Source organism: Centropristis striata, chromosome 22 (assembly GCF_030273125.1).
Source record: "Centropristis striata isolate RG_2023a ecotype Rhode Island chromosome 22, C.striata_1.0, whole genome shotgun sequence".
In the NCBI taxonomy this organism is placed as follows: Eukaryota; Metazoa; Chordata; class Actinopteri; order Perciformes; family Serranidae; genus Centropristis; species Centropristis striata.
In genome coordinates, this window is record NC_081538.1 from 3,198,253 (window position 1) to 3,216,665 (window position 18,413).

The 18,413-nt window shown below is 38.0% G+C and overlaps 1 protein-coding gene across 3 annotated transcripts in view; it reads right to left on the reverse strand.

Moving 5' to 3' along the window:
• Positions 1–18,413, reverse strand: part of iqsec3a (IQ motif and Sec7 domain ArfGEF 3a) — a 145,954-nt gene that overhangs the window by 14,002 nt on the left and 113,539 nt on the right. For all 3 annotated transcript variants that reach the window (XM_059325529.1, XM_059325530.1, XM_059325531.1), the window contains 5 exons: positions 14,922–15,088; positions 10,010–10,149; positions 3,508–3,633; positions 2,152–2,251; positions 468–626 (listed from right to left, as the gene is read on the reverse strand). In XM_059325529.1, the coding sequence (XP_059181512.1) occupies positions 468–626; positions 2,152–2,251; positions 3,508–3,633; positions 10,010–10,149; positions 14,922–15,088 (692 nt within the window). The remainder of the gene's footprint in view (positions 1–467; positions 627–2,151; positions 2,252–3,507; positions 3,634–10,009; positions 10,150–14,921; positions 15,089–18,413) is intronic.

Genomic DNA, 18,413 nt, shown 5'->3' on the forward strand with positions numbered 1-18,413 from the left:
AGTGCACCAAAGGAAACAAATCGCAAAAGTCATCCTACACCTACACAAGTTAGCAATAATACAAAACAAAGGATGGCTTCTGACTCATGTGTACTATCTGTGGACCTATTGATTCCCACATAGAGCATCTAAGAATCCACTGTAGTCTCCCACTTTCCAAGATGTGAGATTATTGATTCGGTCCAAAATGTGATGCTGGTTGCATTTCCACAGGAGGGATACACACAAACATTTCACTTGATGGACACAGGCCAACACATGCACAACCACAAGACTCAAATAGAGAACGAGGATGCTTCTGTTTTGATAAACCCTGATGCTCAAAGCAGCTCCAACTGACAATTATTTCCACATTCTGTTGGCTTCCTTTACGCCATATATACCCATCATTTCCCCACTGTATTTGTCAGCCTCCAGTCTTTCATTGTCTCATCAAGGGAAAAACCCATATACACACAGACACTTACACTCGATCCGTATCTGCTCCATCTCCGACACCTCCGCGATTGATTCCTTCAGGTCTTCTACAAACTTGAGCAGCTCCTCAGCACTTTGGGCACAGAAGTTTAGTACCTGCTTCTTGTCTGAGCCAAAAGGTGAGAGGATGGTGATGCCATGAGGGTAGTCTGGGGAGCACAGAGGACAATTAGTTGTTGAGAGTAACAAGATTGTAATGCTACTGTTGTGAAAATGGCATCAAAATGCCTTGAAATGTAGATTTGTAAACTCATTCTGTTGTACTTTTGGATATATTTTTTATGAAAACAATCAACTTCTCCAGGACCAAACAGCGGCAACCTCAAGAACCTGCATTCTTCATAATGGCCAGCAGGGGGCGGCTCTATTGGTTGCAAAAAGAAGTCCAATTGTGGAGACAATAACCCTACTTCTCACTTGATTTATTACCGCAGTTAACATTTTTCCTAATGAGTTTATGGTCTCAATCTGTAGTTTCAAGTCTTTTGTTTTATCAAATGGGTATATTTAAGAGCATGGCAACCTTGTGACAGGTCCCTTGTCCTTTAAATAGCCGTGAACTTGTTTTTGGTTGTTTCCAATGGTTTCGTTTTAACATTTTAATATTTTGGTTGCCAAAAAAGGTCTTTTTCAGCATTTTGTTGTACTAAAAGACACTCTCAGAGAGTTCGCTGTTGATTTTGAACCACTGCTGCACCTTGCTAACCAAACTAGCTAGCTACCACTAGCATTAGTTGGTAACTTAGCATCCTCCTCCCCAGCTCCACCCTACTGTGCCTCTTCTGTAACCCCATTGTCCCTTCTGATTCCTAAAAACCAAGATGGCAACGGCCAAAATGTCAAATTTGAGGCTTCAAAACCATTAAAACCACAAACAAATGGATGACATCATGATGACTACAACCTGGGTTAGAAATTTACTTATTTGTCCACCTGCCACTGTGGTTGGTGGATTCCAAAAATCCATCCGCCACTCAATAGATAACAATTGTTCATTTTGGCTGATGAGTAACGCAAATCTAGCAGCCACTTGTTTATTTTACCAGCATTTTATTATAATTTTCAACCCTGACAGCGTCCACTTCTTGTACAGTCTATGGGACTGACCAAGTCAAGGATGATGAATTTCTGCCATCATAAATGTAAAAAAAAATTAAGCCCTAATGGCAATTGAAGAACTTTAATATTTAGTCTACACTGTAAAAAATGTTTGTAGAAATAACAGTAAAACACTGTCAATTTGCATCAGAAATAGGTCGTAAAATTAAACACTGTACATCACCGTAGCAGATACTTTTAATTACTGTCAATCAAAGAATAGTAAAAAACTTTAAATTCTACCGCCATAAACTGTAGAAAACACACAGTTTTGCTGTAAAAATATACATTTTTCATGTAAAGTTAATGGAGAAATACCACGATGACACAATTATCCTAAAAGTAATGGGATTATTCAGTATAAATTACAGTTTTTGCTGATATTTACATTTACGCTCACTGTATTTTTTACGTTGATGTTCTGGCAACCACAGCTGCCGGTATTTTGCCGTAAATTAAACAGATTTTTTTTACAGTGTATTTCATATTCCCCGCCATTTCTACTTGGGGGTACTTTTCCCTTTTGTGTAACTGTCCAAAACATTGAGTGTCTGCAGTGAAGAAATCGTGACTTACATTCATTTTCAAACAGGTGAAACTGCATGCCAAGCAGGCCCATAGCTTTGCAGAAAGTGTAGGCCGCTGAGCTCTTCTTCTTTGGACAAAGCTTCAAGATCTGCAGACATTGAGAAATATCAGTGATAGTAACAATGTTGAATGACAGAGAAAGCCCAATAAATGGCTTTGTTCAGTGTTCTTTCTGAACTTCTGAAACATTTTTGATTGTCACAAAGATTTCCATATCACAGAGCAATCACAAAGAAAGCTCAGAAAGAACAAATGATTAGATAATTTAAAATATATTCGAAGAGCAGATCGAGTCAACATTAATGTATACAACAATCTTCAAAGTGATTGTGCTCTATAAAAAAAACACCTTGGCAAGTTTATATCAGGATGTATTAGCGATGTTGTGGAGCTTTTTCATTGAATGACCTTCCAGATAGAGAAAGATGAGGCAGATCTGTTTTGCGGCGCGACTTTGGGGCATAATTTACCAGGCAAGCCGTATTAAACCAATACATCACATTGGCACTTTAAACACTTCTTGACATGTTCGAGCTGCTCGAACAGGGGCCAAATTCAAAGAAAAGTCCCCATTACTTTAATTCCACAGTAAAATCTTTCAAAGACGATTTTTTGCCCCGCATTCAAAGCTGTCAGGAGGAAAGGTCTCTCTGGAATATATATCATGCTGCTATGTTTTGGTGCCAAATGAACACAAATCTGCTGTGATGTTGGAAGATGATTTCTTTCACCTCCTCCATCAGTATCAGCCTTTTAACCTCATCCTTCTGCAGCTACCAATTACTTTTATGGTATGGTAGAAAAAACTAGTTGGGGGATCGCCATGCTGCTTCTTCTTTTGCTGTGTTTTTTTGGAGTGAGATCAACATTTGACATAATTATGAGAGTAGTTAAACACTTTGGATGGCTAACCCCTATGTGGCGCCTAATGAGCGCATTAATTATGCCCAACATTAAACCTTTGATAATTCTCCAATCTGCACGACTTTGGACCGAATGAACAACTTCTCTGTGCTGTGATAAACAACTTTATTACTGGCCCTTAAAGCTGCTCTGTAGGGTACAGATCTTTGCTCATGAGTGCACTGCAAAGCTGCATTTGCTTCTATCTATTATTAAAAGAAACGGCCCGAGTTATGAAACAACATAAAGGAAGAGAGGGAGCCCGCAGACGAAGTAGGTGATGGTGCATTGCAGCTGTCACAACAAAATAAGCAGCTTTAAAGATAGAATGGGTGCTGCAAAAAAAACAACCATTTCTGGATGGTTTAAAAGACATTGTAAACTACATATATATGACAAGTATGATTTATTACGCCGAATCTCTACTTTTTGTATACTAACCACAATGAGATCATTGAAGAGGAAGACTTCTCTCTGATGTGCCGCCTGTTTTTGGGCCTTGTTGACATCTGTCACCTCAAAGAGTCGACTACAGCACACCAGTCTTCTATGAGGGACAGACAGAACCTGCAGAGAAAGACAACTCAGTTAAAGGAGAGCTTCAATCATGCAGATGAGGTGACAGAGAGGCTTTAAAGTCATTCGAGGCCAACTGAAGAGACAGAGGATGAAGAAGAGACTTTCCCCTCAGACAAACCCAAAGAGTGCTGAAATTTAACAGGGAGACTTAAATACAAATGACTTTTGGCTCGACTTCTACACATTATTCTTGGAGGTTGAACGCGGAGACTGAAGCATCAGGAAAAGACCCATTAAAACAGTTTGCTGAGACAAATTAGTGACATTAACACTGACCTTAGTGTCCTAAAAACACTAATTAGAGTAACGGATAAGACTGTGTGTTGTTTCAAGGTTATCCAAATCTTCCCTCTGTTTTCCCTTGAGGAGCTCATCAACATAAATGCATGTTTACATTTTAGGGTTTGCTTTTCTGTGCTTAAATTTGGGGTGGTCTTTGCAGTTTACTTGCACTGAAGTTTCCAACCGGTTTCTCACCATTAACTTCAGATTTCAAATATTTGGCCAGGGCCCCTCACAGTCTCATATAGATGAACAAGGCAGCATTTAGCACCCGTATGAGACACACTGGGCTTTCCATTAACTCTTATCTGGGGCAATATCAGACATTTAGAGCAACGGATGAAATACAAAGAGCACAAAAGTCCACTTAGGGTGGCTGGGTCAAACAAATCCAAGACTTTGACCCAGGAGAATGTTGTCCATGTTCCATGTGAAACCAAAAGTTAATGTGGTTATTTTAATCTACCTGTAAATTAGCTTCTGTGCCGAGTTACGTTATGTTCTACATCATGTTCGATGTCACCTACGTCACTTACGTAACGATGTCAAGTACAGAAGAAGTTGCTTTATATTTGTCCGAACCTTAACCAGTAATTTTATTGCCTTAACCCAACTGTTTCCTAGCTCTGTCTCCACTGTGTTAAAGTGTTCATGTGTTAATGTGTTTTAGTCTTTTTGGTCATTTTGTGTCTTTTTTGGTCAATTTGAGTCCTTTTTTGCTTAATTTTATGCACTATTTTAGTCATTTTGTGTCTTTTTTGATCATGTTGTGTCATATTGTGGTCAATTTGATTCTTTTTTGGGTAATTTTGTGTCTTTTCTGACAAATCCCAAAGTATCAAGTTGTTACTTTCCAAGGAGTCTCTGGCTTGAAGCTGACTGTTACACACTCAGGAGGTCAGAATGGACCTTTAAACTGATAGCAAAGGACTTAGATTAAAAGTATCAATAAAATATAAAGTGAGTGGGGGTCGCGGACAACATGCATGTTAAATTGTGGGTTGCGACTCAAAAAGGTTGAGAACTACTGCTCTAAAAGAGCCTCAGGTTTGGACGTGCAAGGCTGCCTCTAATAAGTAAGTGACCTAGTATAAAGAGCGACAAAGTCCACATACGGAGGATTTTGAGGAGGATGGATGCGTCAAGAGGACATTCACCCAGGAGACCAACAAACAATCTAACAAAACATTATTATTTCGACTTCTACCACAATCCTTTCTTAAATTAAGCAAGCAGTTGTATGAGAATTCACAACATTAACCCTGTGTTCAAGTCTATCTGATGAACCTGCACAATGAAGAATAATGTTAAAGGGATAACCAGTATGTAAAAAGTGACCTGGAGGTCCTCATCAAGCATGCTGTGCTGGGTCTGTTGCAAATTTCTCCAATAAAACTTTGGATTCAAACTATATTTTTAGCCACATGCATCTTGCTGTTTACCTACTGGTTCTGACACCAGACCAAATCGGATTAGCAAAGGTGGTAAAGCTACACTTGGAGGTCTATTTCGTAAAGGTTGTTCTCTTTTTATAAAAATGCTGCAGTTGTGCTGCTTTGCTACAGGCCTGGCTTCTCCTCTTGGACTTAAGTGCTTTTCCCCGTTTAAGCAGATTACACTACAAAAATGGCAGCGACTGATCTAATCATGTTCTCGCCTCTTCACACTCTTGTCTCCCTGACTTGTCTCCATGTTGGATAACTGCAAGAACCCCAAACAGCAGCACAGTGACTGTCAGTCGATGTGGAGTTGATCCCCCCTCTTCATGATAAAATAGAAATATTCACGGCCTCTTTTCAGTTTTTCTGTCTGTGCATTTCCAATTTTGATTCCCTCTGCTCCCTGTGGACTATTTGCAATGCAGCGAGTACACACACAGCCTCTTTCTCTCTTTCTCTCTTTCTCGCTCTCATCACTGCAGGGTCCACAGACTCCCGCCCAGCTGGCCACAGCCGGCCTGCTTTCTCATTACACTAATGTCAGGAACATGTAAAGACATCATTAGCTTAAAATGCCTCTTGCGTGTTCCTGTTTGGATTATTAAGAAACAGTTTGACGAGAAAAGAGGTTAAATATGGCTTCAAATGTTATCCATATATAATATTTCGGGACATTTTATGTGTTTGAGGAGGAAAAACGTGACGTAAAAGCTACTTCATCTTACTCAAAGTTAACCCTTTGATGCACAACATGGGTAAAAAATGACCCGCATTCATTTCCCATGTTATTTATTGCTTGCTCTTTCTATCTTTTGATATCAACTTATTTCATGATTGAATATTGTAAATATTTTTTACATATCTTGTTTTTGATAACAACAGATCATTATTTTCATTTTGCTTCTCATAATTTATGGAGAAAAAAAGTTTTTGTATTATTACACAGCTAACTACTTGGCTAAGTAGCTTGCTAAGCTAACTACTTAGCCAAGAAGTTAGCTAAATCGTTAGCTTAGCAAGCTACTTAGCTAAATACTTAGCCAAGAAGTTAGCTTAACAAGCTACTGAGCTAAAAAAAGGATATGGCTCATTTTTCCACCCATGTTGTGTATTAGAAGACTAGTGACAGAAAAAGGGATTTTATTAAAAAATGTATAGAGGAAAACATAAAAATTAGGATGTATGATGATCAAAAACAAACTAATTGAGGAAAACCTGGAATACTGAATGATGAATTATTGCAAAGATATAGAACATTAGACCCATGTTGTGCATCAAAGGGTTAACTCTTATTATCAGAAAATCTTTATCTTGTGGGCTACTCCCGCTGAGCATCATATGTTTTAAATCCACTATAAAGGGATTCCTCTGACACCTGCTGCAATAGTATGTCTAAGGAAGAAACTTTATCTAAGTCTTCTTAAGGCAGACAGCTTGGACGGGCAGGAATAGTCACTTCCTGTCACAACAATCCATCATTGTTTTGGCTATGACAACACTCCCTCTGTCATCCTATGGCTACTCATCCATCACTGAGAGACACTTAAAGGGACAAGCCAAAAAAAGAAAAAAGACAGCAGGAATCCTTTCAATGTCACAGTTCCAATGTCACTTTGAAAGTTAGGAAGCAGGAAATAAGGGAGATTAAATTCGAAACTAATTAAAAGTAAATTCATCCAAACAGTGGTTTGTACTTTAGTCTCATCTTCCTGTCCGCCGATAAAGACTAAGATACATAGATTATAGTTAACCAATGCTATTATGTTTGCGTTTAGCACAGTAGGATGAAAAGAGAGGATCAAGACACACAACATTCAATGCGTTTTTCTTTATTTTCATGACTGTTTACATTGTAGATTCTCACTGAAGGCATCAAAACTATGAATGAACACATATGGAATTATGTACTTAACAAAAAAAGTGTGAAATAACTGAAAACATGTCTTGTATTTTAGATTCCTCAAAGTAACCACCCTTTGCTTATATATAATAATATAATATAAGACATGTTTTCAGTTATTTCACACTTTTTTGTTAAGTACATAATTCCACATGTGTTCATTAATAGTTTTGGTGAATTTACAATGTCAATAGTCATGAAAATAAAGGAAACACATTGAATGAGAAGGTGTGTCCAAACTTTTGGCCTGTACTGTATAATAATTTTGAAATATTTTTTTCCAAACTGGCTGTTTAATGTGAATACAACAGTGTAAAATAAAATTTCCAGACTCTAAGGAAAATAAATCAGCAACTTTTATTTATACTTCATGATTAAAGAATTGAAAGGCCTTGGTGCACTGACAAGATTAAAAAATAATTCCCTAAACTGTTTTTGACAACAACAGATCATTATTTTCATTTTGCTTCTCATAATTTATGGAGAAAAAAAGTTTTTGTATTATTACACAGCTAACTACTTGGCTAAGTGGCTTGCTAAGCTAACTACTTAGCCAAGAAGTTAGCTAAGTACTTAGCTTAACAAGCTACTTAGCTAAATACTTAGCCAAGAAGTTAGCTTAACAAGCTACTGAGCTAAAAAATGGATATGGCTCATTTTCCACCCATGTTGTGTATTAGAAGACTAGTGACAGAAAAAGGGATACTGTATTATAATTTTGAAATATTTTTTTCCAAACTGGCTGTTTAATGTGAATACAACAGTGTAAAATAAAATTTCCAGACTCTAAGGAAAATAAATCAGCAACTTTTATTTATACTTCATGATTAAAGAATTGAAAGGCCTTGGTGCACTGACAAGATTAAAAAATAATTCCCTAAACTGTTGAATCATTACAAAAAAGCCTTTCAGTGTTTTATGAGTGGGCACACACAGCACATTCCCACATGAATCTGTGTAATCAGTCAATTATGAAGCTAAATACATGTGCTTCTGGGTCTGTCTCAAAGTCATAAAACTTCCCATAGAAATATTCACACTGTGAATTAAAACAATGGCCACAAGTCGATGTTTCACCTCTGACTCTAAACTAAAGCAGTAGTTCTCAACCTTTTTGAGTCGCGACCCCCAATTTAACATGCATGTTGTCCGCGACCCCCGCTCACTGAATAGAATCTCACACGCACAGTTCAGATCACCCAAAAAAGAAACAAAATGACCAAAAAAGACACAAATTGACCAAAAAAGACACAAAATGACCAGAAAAGACACAAAATGACCAAAAAAGACACAAAATGACCCAAAAAAGAAACAAAATGACCCAAAAAAGAAACAAAATTACCAAAAAAAAAGACACCAAAATGATCAAAAAAAGACACAAAATGGCCTAAAAAGACACAAAATTACCAGAAAAGACACAAAATGACTAAAAAAACCCCACAAAATGACCAAAAAAAGACATTAAGTGACCAAAAAGACTAAAACACATTAACACATGAACACTTTAACACAGTGGAGACAGAGCTGACTTCCAAAATGATTTGGCGACCCCCAGAAATCATCTCGCGACCCCAATTGGGGTCCCGACCCCAAGGTTGAGAATAGCTGAACTAAAGGACATCCCAGTGTTGGGTCCAACCACTTACATTGTGCTGCTCATGTGCACTGACTTTTAACCTTTAACAGTTAAAAGAAGACTCTAATGATGGCGGTGGTTAATGACGTATCCAGCAGGAGTAATGACCTGAGGTAATGATCGTGCTGCTGATGAGACATTTAATGGCTAATAAATGTGCTCCGCTAACACGACTAAGGCTAGGTGATAGTGATAAGGCCTTGAATAATGACGGAGTGACTTGGCATGGACTCAGCAAAGAGTGTGTGTGTGTGAAATCGTTCATGTTTTTGTGCGATTAATCCTGCTTTCTGCTGTTCTAGCAAGCCAAAAAGGTTATAAAAGCTCCTGTGAAAAAAAATCTAGATTAAATGAGTTGTACAAATGTGTAATGGAAATGATGACTGTGTGTTTTATATCCACATTAAACAACTGCTGATCTTTCTATGGCGTGTGATAATGAAAACAGTTATTGAATCATCAGCTCAATGCCATCTGGGAAGGTTACTACTGACTGTGTGTACAATTTGTCTATGTTTGCGAGGACATATTTAAATTTTAGGCTTTGAGATTAAAGATGAGAATCAAGACGAGAATAAAGATGAGATATATAGACGCTTTTGGGATACAAGTCCTTACGTATTTTTTAGACCTGGTTTCAGAGTAAAAGCTGCTTTAATCAGAGAGAAATAGGATGGTGACCACGTTTTATAACTCTGCCTTAAACATTAGTTCAGACATTAATAGGCTCTATTTTCAAAAAAAGACTGCATTGTATAATGCAATAATATTGCAACAAGCTTCAGGACAGCACTATACTGTGTTTTAGTCTACTGTAGAAATCAATGAAATGCAGGATTTTACTGTAATTCAGTATGTGGTTTTATCACAGTACCATCCTGTAAAGTAAATAACAGTAGAGGAACTGTAAAATTAACAGCAGAATGCTGGCAACCCTGCTGCCAGTATTTTACTGTTAATTTACAAGACAATTGTTTACAGTGTACCCAAAACAATTGGAATAAGCTCACAACACATTCTCAAATGAATTGGTCTCATGCATACGAAAAATGGGGACAAAATGGGGTGAATGTCCTCATAAGTATAGAGAACACAAGTGTGTCTTACTGTTTTCATGCCCACAATGGACTGCTCAACCTTGGAGACGTAGGTGACGTGGTCTTCGTTGGAGCGTAACTCCCTCAGCTGTATTCTCTCATAGATCCCCACCACCATGTCTCTGGGGATGTCTGCTCCATCATCCACACCTAAAATGTAAAATAGGCAGATTACACCCATGTACACTGTAAAAAAGAATCTGTTTAATTTACGGTAAAATACCGGCAGCTTCAGTTGCCAGAACTTCACCGTAAAAAATACAGTGAGTAGCAAAAACGTCATTTAGACTGAGTAGTCCCTTTATTTTTAGGGTAATTGTGTCATTCATTCACACATCATGGTATTTCTCCATATATTTTGCATGAAAATGTTATATTTTTACAGCAAAACTGTGTTTCCTACAGTTTATGACAGAAAAAAGTAAAAGTTTTGTGCTATTCTTTGATTTACGGTAATTAAAAGTGTCTAATACGGTAATATACAATTTTTAATTTTATGCCCTATTTCTGATGAATTTGACAGAGTTTTACTGTTATTTATACAAACATTTTTTACAGTGTATACACACATCACGAGGTGGTTGCTTTTAATTTTACCAGACATGACTCGTCCATCAGAAGGAATATGGAGTGACGGCTGTTCTAACAGTGATAGAGGAGCCAGACTGTGTCTACTAGCAGGGTGTGTATCCATGCTACAGGAGAAGATAAACTCGTTACACAAACCATAGCTGTGTACATATTGTCCTTTTTGCCTCAGTGTTTGACTTGCAAAGAGTGGAATTGAATAATCAGTGCAAAAGAGGTCTCTTTCTCTCCTCATCTGTCCTTCTTTGACTTTCTGTCTCTCACTGTCTCCATTAAGCAGTGACAGAAGGCAGTGTGAGAGGAGGTTAATTGGCAAGTGAAAGGTTAACACCCATAGAAGATTTTCTGTCTGGAACACAGTGCGGTTCAAGGCCGTGGCATTTTCGACGCAGGTAGAGCTGCATGTCATTAGGCTGAAAGGTTGCCCTCGAGATGCTCCCTATTATATCCGCACAGCTGTACGGCTCTGTGTGGTACATTGAGTTTTCAATGGGGCAGGATGTGTTCGGAGAAAATGAAGCCACAACAAGTGATGGCGGTGACAGTGAGGCACCCTGGGACACCGCTGAGACATCGCTACACATTACGGAGTCAGAGAGAGTGGAGGAGATGTCCGGGGGGAAATGTGTGTAAAGTGTCAGATAAATAAGTTACTGTTTTTTTTTGCTGAATGTCTCTTTATTTAACATTTTCTGTCACTTTCCTTACACCCCACATGACTTCACTGCTTTCTGTTTCTTAGTACGTTCAGATACAGTATCTCAACTAGTGACGTGACATTTTGTGAAGGGATTCATGGTACTGGGTAAATCTCAATGACTTTGACCTGCTGGCAGTGCTAAAGTTTTCAATCATTTGAAATATTTCAACATGTACCACATGGATTGGTACATTTCTTTACAGGCATTCATGGTCCATAGAGCTGCTAGCATGGCTGTAGATTTGTTTTACCCATGTTTTCACCTTTGATTGGGCTTTGCCTCTTCTCTTATCCTTCTGTTTTCATCATCTAAAGCAGTAGTTCTCAACCTTTTTGAGTCGCGACCCCCAATTTAACATGCATGTTGTCCGCGACCCCGCTCACTGAACAGCATCTCACACGCACAGTCCAGATCACCCAAAAAAAGAAACAAAATGACCAAAAAAAGGAAACTAAATGACCAAAAAAGACACAAAATGACCAAGAAGACACTAAATGACCAAAAAAAGACTCAAAATGACCCAAAAAAGACACAAAATGACCCAAAAAAGACACATAATGACCCAAAAAAGAAAAAAAATTACCAAAAAAGACACAAAATGACTAAAAAAAGACACAAAATGACAAAAAAAAGGAAACAAAATGACCAAAAAAGACACAAATTGACCAGAAAATGATAAAAAAGACACATAATGACAAAAAACACACAAAATGACCCAAAAAAGAAAAAAAATGACCAAAAAAGACACAAAATGACAAAGAAAGGCACAAAATGACCAAAAAAAGGAAACAAAATGACCAAAAAAGACACATAATGACAAAAAACACACAAAATGACCACAAAAAAAGACATTAAGTGACCAAAAAGACTAAAACACATTAACACATTAACACTTTAACACAGTGGAGTCAGAGCTGACTTCCAAAATGATTTGGCGACCCCAAGAAATCATCTCGCGACCCCAATTGGGGTCCCGACCCCAAGGTAGAGAATAGCTGATCTAAAGTATACCGTTCTTTGCACAGAAGCTGGATTATCGGAATACTACAAGATCACACGAAATATTCCCCTTGGCAGGCTTCAAGTAATACGTTTTTTGATCGATCAGCGTGAGGGCAGCTACGACGATGATTTAGGTTCGTTCATTCGTCCAAAACGACAATGGCGGCTCCAAAAGAGTTTGATGAGTAGATGCTGCAATAGCACCAGTGATATTAGAGCTGGAGAGTCGTCCATAGTGGGAGCCATATGGTGGTTGGTCTGAAGTTAGCCTGTGATAAATGGTTATAGACAGATGGTTCGTCCAATCACCTGTTAAGTATTTTTAGAAAGTACCTGCCCTTTTCCAAACAGTTTCCAATGGCTGCTTGTCAGATGGTTCTGTGTAACAGACCATCTGGTGTGATGGGTTATAAAGCTGGCTTGTCACAAAGCCTATTGATGAACAGTAACCCACCATAAGGACCAAAAAAAAAAAAGAAGTGAACTGAACTCTGTGAAAATCTGATCCGCCTCTCTATCCCATAACTGAGACTTTACAATATCCATTTTTTCACTGCGCTGACACAAAGGATTAATTTATGGTGAAAGCTGGTTTATATTATGTTGCCCCATTGCGGAATAGCTTTGACACTGACAGTCTGTTTTAATTGAGATAATGAATGCTCTATGGTTCTTCATTACTATTGGTTTCTGGTGCATAATTGCATTTCACCTCAGCCAATTAGTTGATTGAGCTATTCTTCTGTCAGTGTGTACGAGAGACGTGAGTGAGAAGAAAAGAGACGCGAGAAACAGAGAGAATATAAACAAGGAAAGGCAGATGAATAAACAGACAAAATTATATTCTGACTGAGACAAAACAAGATAAGAGAATGGATAGAGAGACAGAGAAAACATAGTAAACTGAGCAGAAGACAAATAGAGAGGCCAAGAGAGAGTGGCATATTTTAATTTGCATAAGATGCCGAAATTGATTTTCCAACTTAATTTAATTGTGGGGAACAGTCTGGATGAATCTATTAAAGTTGTTCTGCATCGACCTCAGAGTTCCCTGATTGATTGCGCAGAGGGAGAGCGAAACTACGACGATCCCGTCTCGTCCTCAACGCTCCGTGAATGAGCATCTGTCTGCATGCCGGAGACAAGAATTACAGGTGCTTTCTGTCCGTGTCGCTATGAGTTGTGAAAGCATAAAGTAAGGCAGGCAGGGATAAAATGCAACCTTATTTTTATTACCCGAATTTATGCAGGGCGCCTCGATTTAATACAGATCCAAACACTGTTGGACACAGACTCGCTTTTACTGATTTATCCTTCTTTTTTTGGAGGATTATAGAGTATTACTCATTTCACATCACATTTTATCACGTCTATATTGTAGCAAGATTAAAACTATTGGGGAAATAGTCACAAAATAAGTTCTATGACTTCTGGAAGAGCACCTCTGCACCATCAGTTATAAATTAGCACTTTTTGGCATCTAGCGCCACAAAATAAATTTAAAGCCATATGCTATAATTATGGGATTTTTCTTGGGTCTTTCAGTTTCCTCATGCTGACTTATTTCAGTTTTTAGTGGTATCCAGTTGGCATGAATCAGCACACCAGCAGTGAGGGGAAAAAATAGCACATTTGCCACGTTTTGTTAAGCGCTAATTAGCAAATGTTAGCATGCTAAACATGTGAGCATGCTAGCATTGTATTGTGAGCACGGTAGCATGTCTGTAGACTCCTTTTCTTGTCAAAACTCTTAGCTTTACACCTTCTTATCCTTCTTTGGTTCTTGCCTGTCCTGCCCTGTTACTGTTCCTGGAAGATTAAATGATTTTTCTTGTCCCTTCATAGAGGAGTTCAGGGTCAGGGTTGGCTACGACATAACACCATAAGAGCTGGGACGGATTTAGTTTTGTGCTTCAACACACCTCAGTGAGACAGATACTTTCTGAGTCCACAAAGTAAGAGAATGATCTTAGCAGAATTACCTCCAAACCAACCAGATTAAACTCCTCAGAAAACCTTCTGAGGTGACACACATGCACATACAAACCTAAAACATACCCTACATCAGTAGTTCTCAACCTTTTTGAGTCGTGACCCCCAATTTAACATCCATGTTGTCCGCGACCCCCGCTCACTGAACAGAATCTCACACGCACAGTTCAAATCACCCAAAAAAGAAACAAAATGACCAAAAAAAGGAAACATAATGACCAAAAAAGACACAAAATGACCAAAAAAAGACACAAAATGACCAAAAAAGACACAAAATGACCAAAAAAAGGAAACAAAATGACCAAAAAAGACACAAATTGACCACAAAATGATCAAAAAAAGACACAAAATGAGCAAAAAAGACAAAATGACAAAAAAACAAAACACAAAATGACCAAAAAAAGACATTAAGTGACCAAAAAGACTAAAACACATTAACACATGAACACTTTATCACAGTGGAGATAGAGCTGACTTCCAAAATGATTTGGTGACCCCCAGAAATCATCTCGCGACCCCAATTGGGGTCGGGACCCCAAGGTTGAGAACAGCTGCCCTACATTACTTTATTAGCTTATTAATGCCATTTTACCACCCTCAATGTGCCACACAGATGCAATAAAATGCTGTGTCACATACCTCGTAGGTTGCGTATGAAGTCCTCCAACATCATCTTGCGGTCCGGTTTGATGTTTGGACTGTACATGTCCGTGTTGAGCAGAATGATGGCGAAGGCCAGGATGAAGATGGTGTCCGGGTTGTGAAACTGTTGCACCACATCGGGGTTACACATGCAGTAGCGTTGACTGCAGAGAAAGAAGACAGTAAAAAGTCAGAGGGAGAAAAAGAATAGAGGTGAAGGGTAAAGGAGGTGGAAGAGAGAGGATGAATGTGTGTTGTAATAGATGTGGGTCGTGACGGAGGACACAAACATGGAGGAATGACAGAAAAGGAGAAACCGAAAGATAGGATGGTAAAAAGAATGGGCGAGGCCAGTTCGAGGGAACGGTAAGTACAGAGAGAGAGATGAAATACAAAAATAAAAGGGACAGGAATAAGAGGACAAATAGGAAGGGGTAACAGATGGGAGAAAAGAAACAGAAAATGCATTATCCTTTGACACTAAACACATCCTTCAACACACTACATGCCAATAAATGCCTTGGCATAACCTGAGCATGAGTGTTGCACAGGAATAAGAGTTATGGCTTTAATTTTGCTTGTGGTTTCTCCTGGAGCTGTTTGCTGCCTCTTAGCAAAAATGAAGTGGGTGAGTCTTTCTATATAAACACATTTGGCCCACTGGATAAGAGGTTACATGTATCATGCTTTACCCAAGATAATGTGAAACCAAGCGGCAACCTCCAGGTCTGAAAAATTAAACCAATACAGAAATGTCTTAGACTGTATTCTTTTTAATGGCCAGCAGGGGGCGACTCCACTAGATGCAAAAAGAATATGGGCTGAAATTTGTGCCACCAGAAACTGAATTTGAATTATTTATATTTGAATTTGAATTGCTTAACTTGAATAATTGCAATAAAAAATTAATATGTTAATAAAAAATAAACATATAACTGGTGATTTCCAGGTCGCATCTCCTATCTACTGTGGATAAAATTTGTTTCATAAGTGAATTTGAGTTCATGAAGTTCATGAACAATTTAATTTTTGCTGTAGTGAATTTGAATCCAGACATTATATTTTTATGCTTTCTTTTAATTTATAGGTGCCTGTGATGTAATGTTTTTTTTTTTTTTTTTTTACAGTATTCTTGGTCTTGAATGTTTATTTACAGTAAATTATTTTTAAAAAAAAAGATATATATATATATATAAACTGTAGAAAGCCTGGCAGCAAAAGATTGCCAAATATTTACTGTCATATTAAAGTAAAGAAAACCTTTAGTTATTCTACAGATATATACATTTTAAGTACAGATATTAAGTGTATATTATCTTTATTTTTAGAGAAATTAACTGTTTAATAACTTAGAGTTGTATGCTGTTATTTCATGGTAAGTGTTTGGTAAGTTTTGCTGCCAGACTTTTTTTTACTGTTGTTTTTTATTTACAGTGTAGATTATAAAGCAGGGTGTACTTTTTACCACCCCAACTCCACCCTATCGAAATATGGTCACTTCTGGCTCCAAAAAACAAAATGGAGAGAGCTAAAATGTCTCTCAAACCAGTCTACGAGTCAATAAGACACACACACGCCCTTCTTTTTCTATGTGAGTCCACTGAGCCATATTTAAACATCCTCTAACATTTATGGGCCTGGTTGCTGGATTTATGCAGGTTGTTATTGTGCCGGAGAGAAGAAATATGTAGTTTGAAATATGAAATCCCCTTACCGAGGCACTTTTCTGCAAAAGAACGCGTCAGAGGCCATACTCAGTTTGATGTAAGTCCCAAAAAACACCTCTAAATGTAAGAGGTGGAGAATGGAAATGCCTCCGTGCCATGTGGTTATGGAAACCATGAATCTAACAGATTTGTAGACACCTACTTTGGGTGTTGCGTGTGTGTGTGTGTGTGTGTGTGTGTGTGTGTGTGTGTGTGTGTTTAAGAAAGAAGTACCCAGAGGAGAGAGATATCTCTTTCTCTGGCTCTGTGAAGTGTGTGGACACTTCCTGGTTGGGGGATGAATAATACAATACTACAACAGCTACTGTGTGTGAATAATCAGCAGTATACAGAATGATAAGGTGTGTGTGTGTGTGTGTGTGTGTGTGTGCACCCTGTGGGCTCTGTGTTGGTGTATATACTGTAATTGTTACTTTAATCAGTCATCATTTCCACGTTGGGGCTGTAGCAGCGTTTTGCAGACCCACTGAGCCGCATGATTGGAATCTAATGTCTCTGTGGGATTGAGTAAAGACACACACGCTGGTATGCATACAGTAGGTTCATACCTTGGCGCACACACACTGTTTTCTATGTGCTTTCTAACACTGCTTGCAGGATTATCAAAAGGGAAAATCAAAGCTTGTTTTTGCCTATTTTATAACTCAATAAGGGTGTAACTATTGTCCCTAAGAGATCACTAAACCAAGACCTCCAACTGTCCAACCAACAGCCAGATAGAAGAAGCTCTGAGGTGATTGAAATGTTAAAATGCTCGTTTGAGTTGCCTTATTACAGCGCACTCAAAGCATTTAAGCTTTTACAAGCAGCACAGAATGATTTGGTATTATTTCTCTCGGGCAACATACAAGCCGCCCTTCCTTATTGGTGGAGGTGGAGGTTGTTGGGGCAACTCGTAAGACTGCAGACATTACAGGGCTGAGGACAAAAATCCATTCATCTACTATGCATTTCCTTGTTAAAAAAAAGAAATATTGCTTATTTTATTTAATCATAACTGTCCTAAAGAAAGATGTAAGAAATGGTCATCAATCAGGGATAATCCAGTAAAAGAGAGTGTTCTTTGGAGTCAAAATAACACAATATTTATTGAGTTTAGTAGTTTGTTTTTCAAATTGGAAATTTGATTTTCCTTCCAATTATAACAATAAAAATAACGGGTTGGTGCATTAAAAAGCAGCAAGTTAATGTGGCTATTTTCCTTTTTTTTTTAATACTTGCAATATTATGAAAAGCTTGATAAGCAATTTAACCATTATTTGCTAGAAATATATCTATATTCTTTTTATATATATAAAGAAAATAACATTTATATTCATTGTGGATTTTTTATTTAAGAGCTTCTGATTTCATTGTGTGCTTTAAGCAGCAGTGTTTTCATGTGTTTGTGGCTTCCTAATACAGTATTTGTTTTAGCTTGGTCAACACAGGGCTTCTTATTCACATCTCAGCATCTGAAAACTGTGACTCAACAGCAACCAGCAGTTTAACTCTTGTCTTTAAATCCTAATGGACTGTAGCTGCATGCAGAGAAAACCTCTATTTCGGCTGCTTTCTGTCTGTGTGCTCTTACCCTGCACAGACAGTCACGGTAAAATGACAAACCAAAAAAAAAGGAGGGTAAAACAGCACATTATGCTACTCAGCGAGTGGATTTGGCATCATTCAAATTTGGCATGTGCTGCTGTCTTCCAAACCAATTTCGCTTTTGTTACAGATTGCTAAAGATGTTGTAATCCAAGAGTCATCATGTACTCAGTGA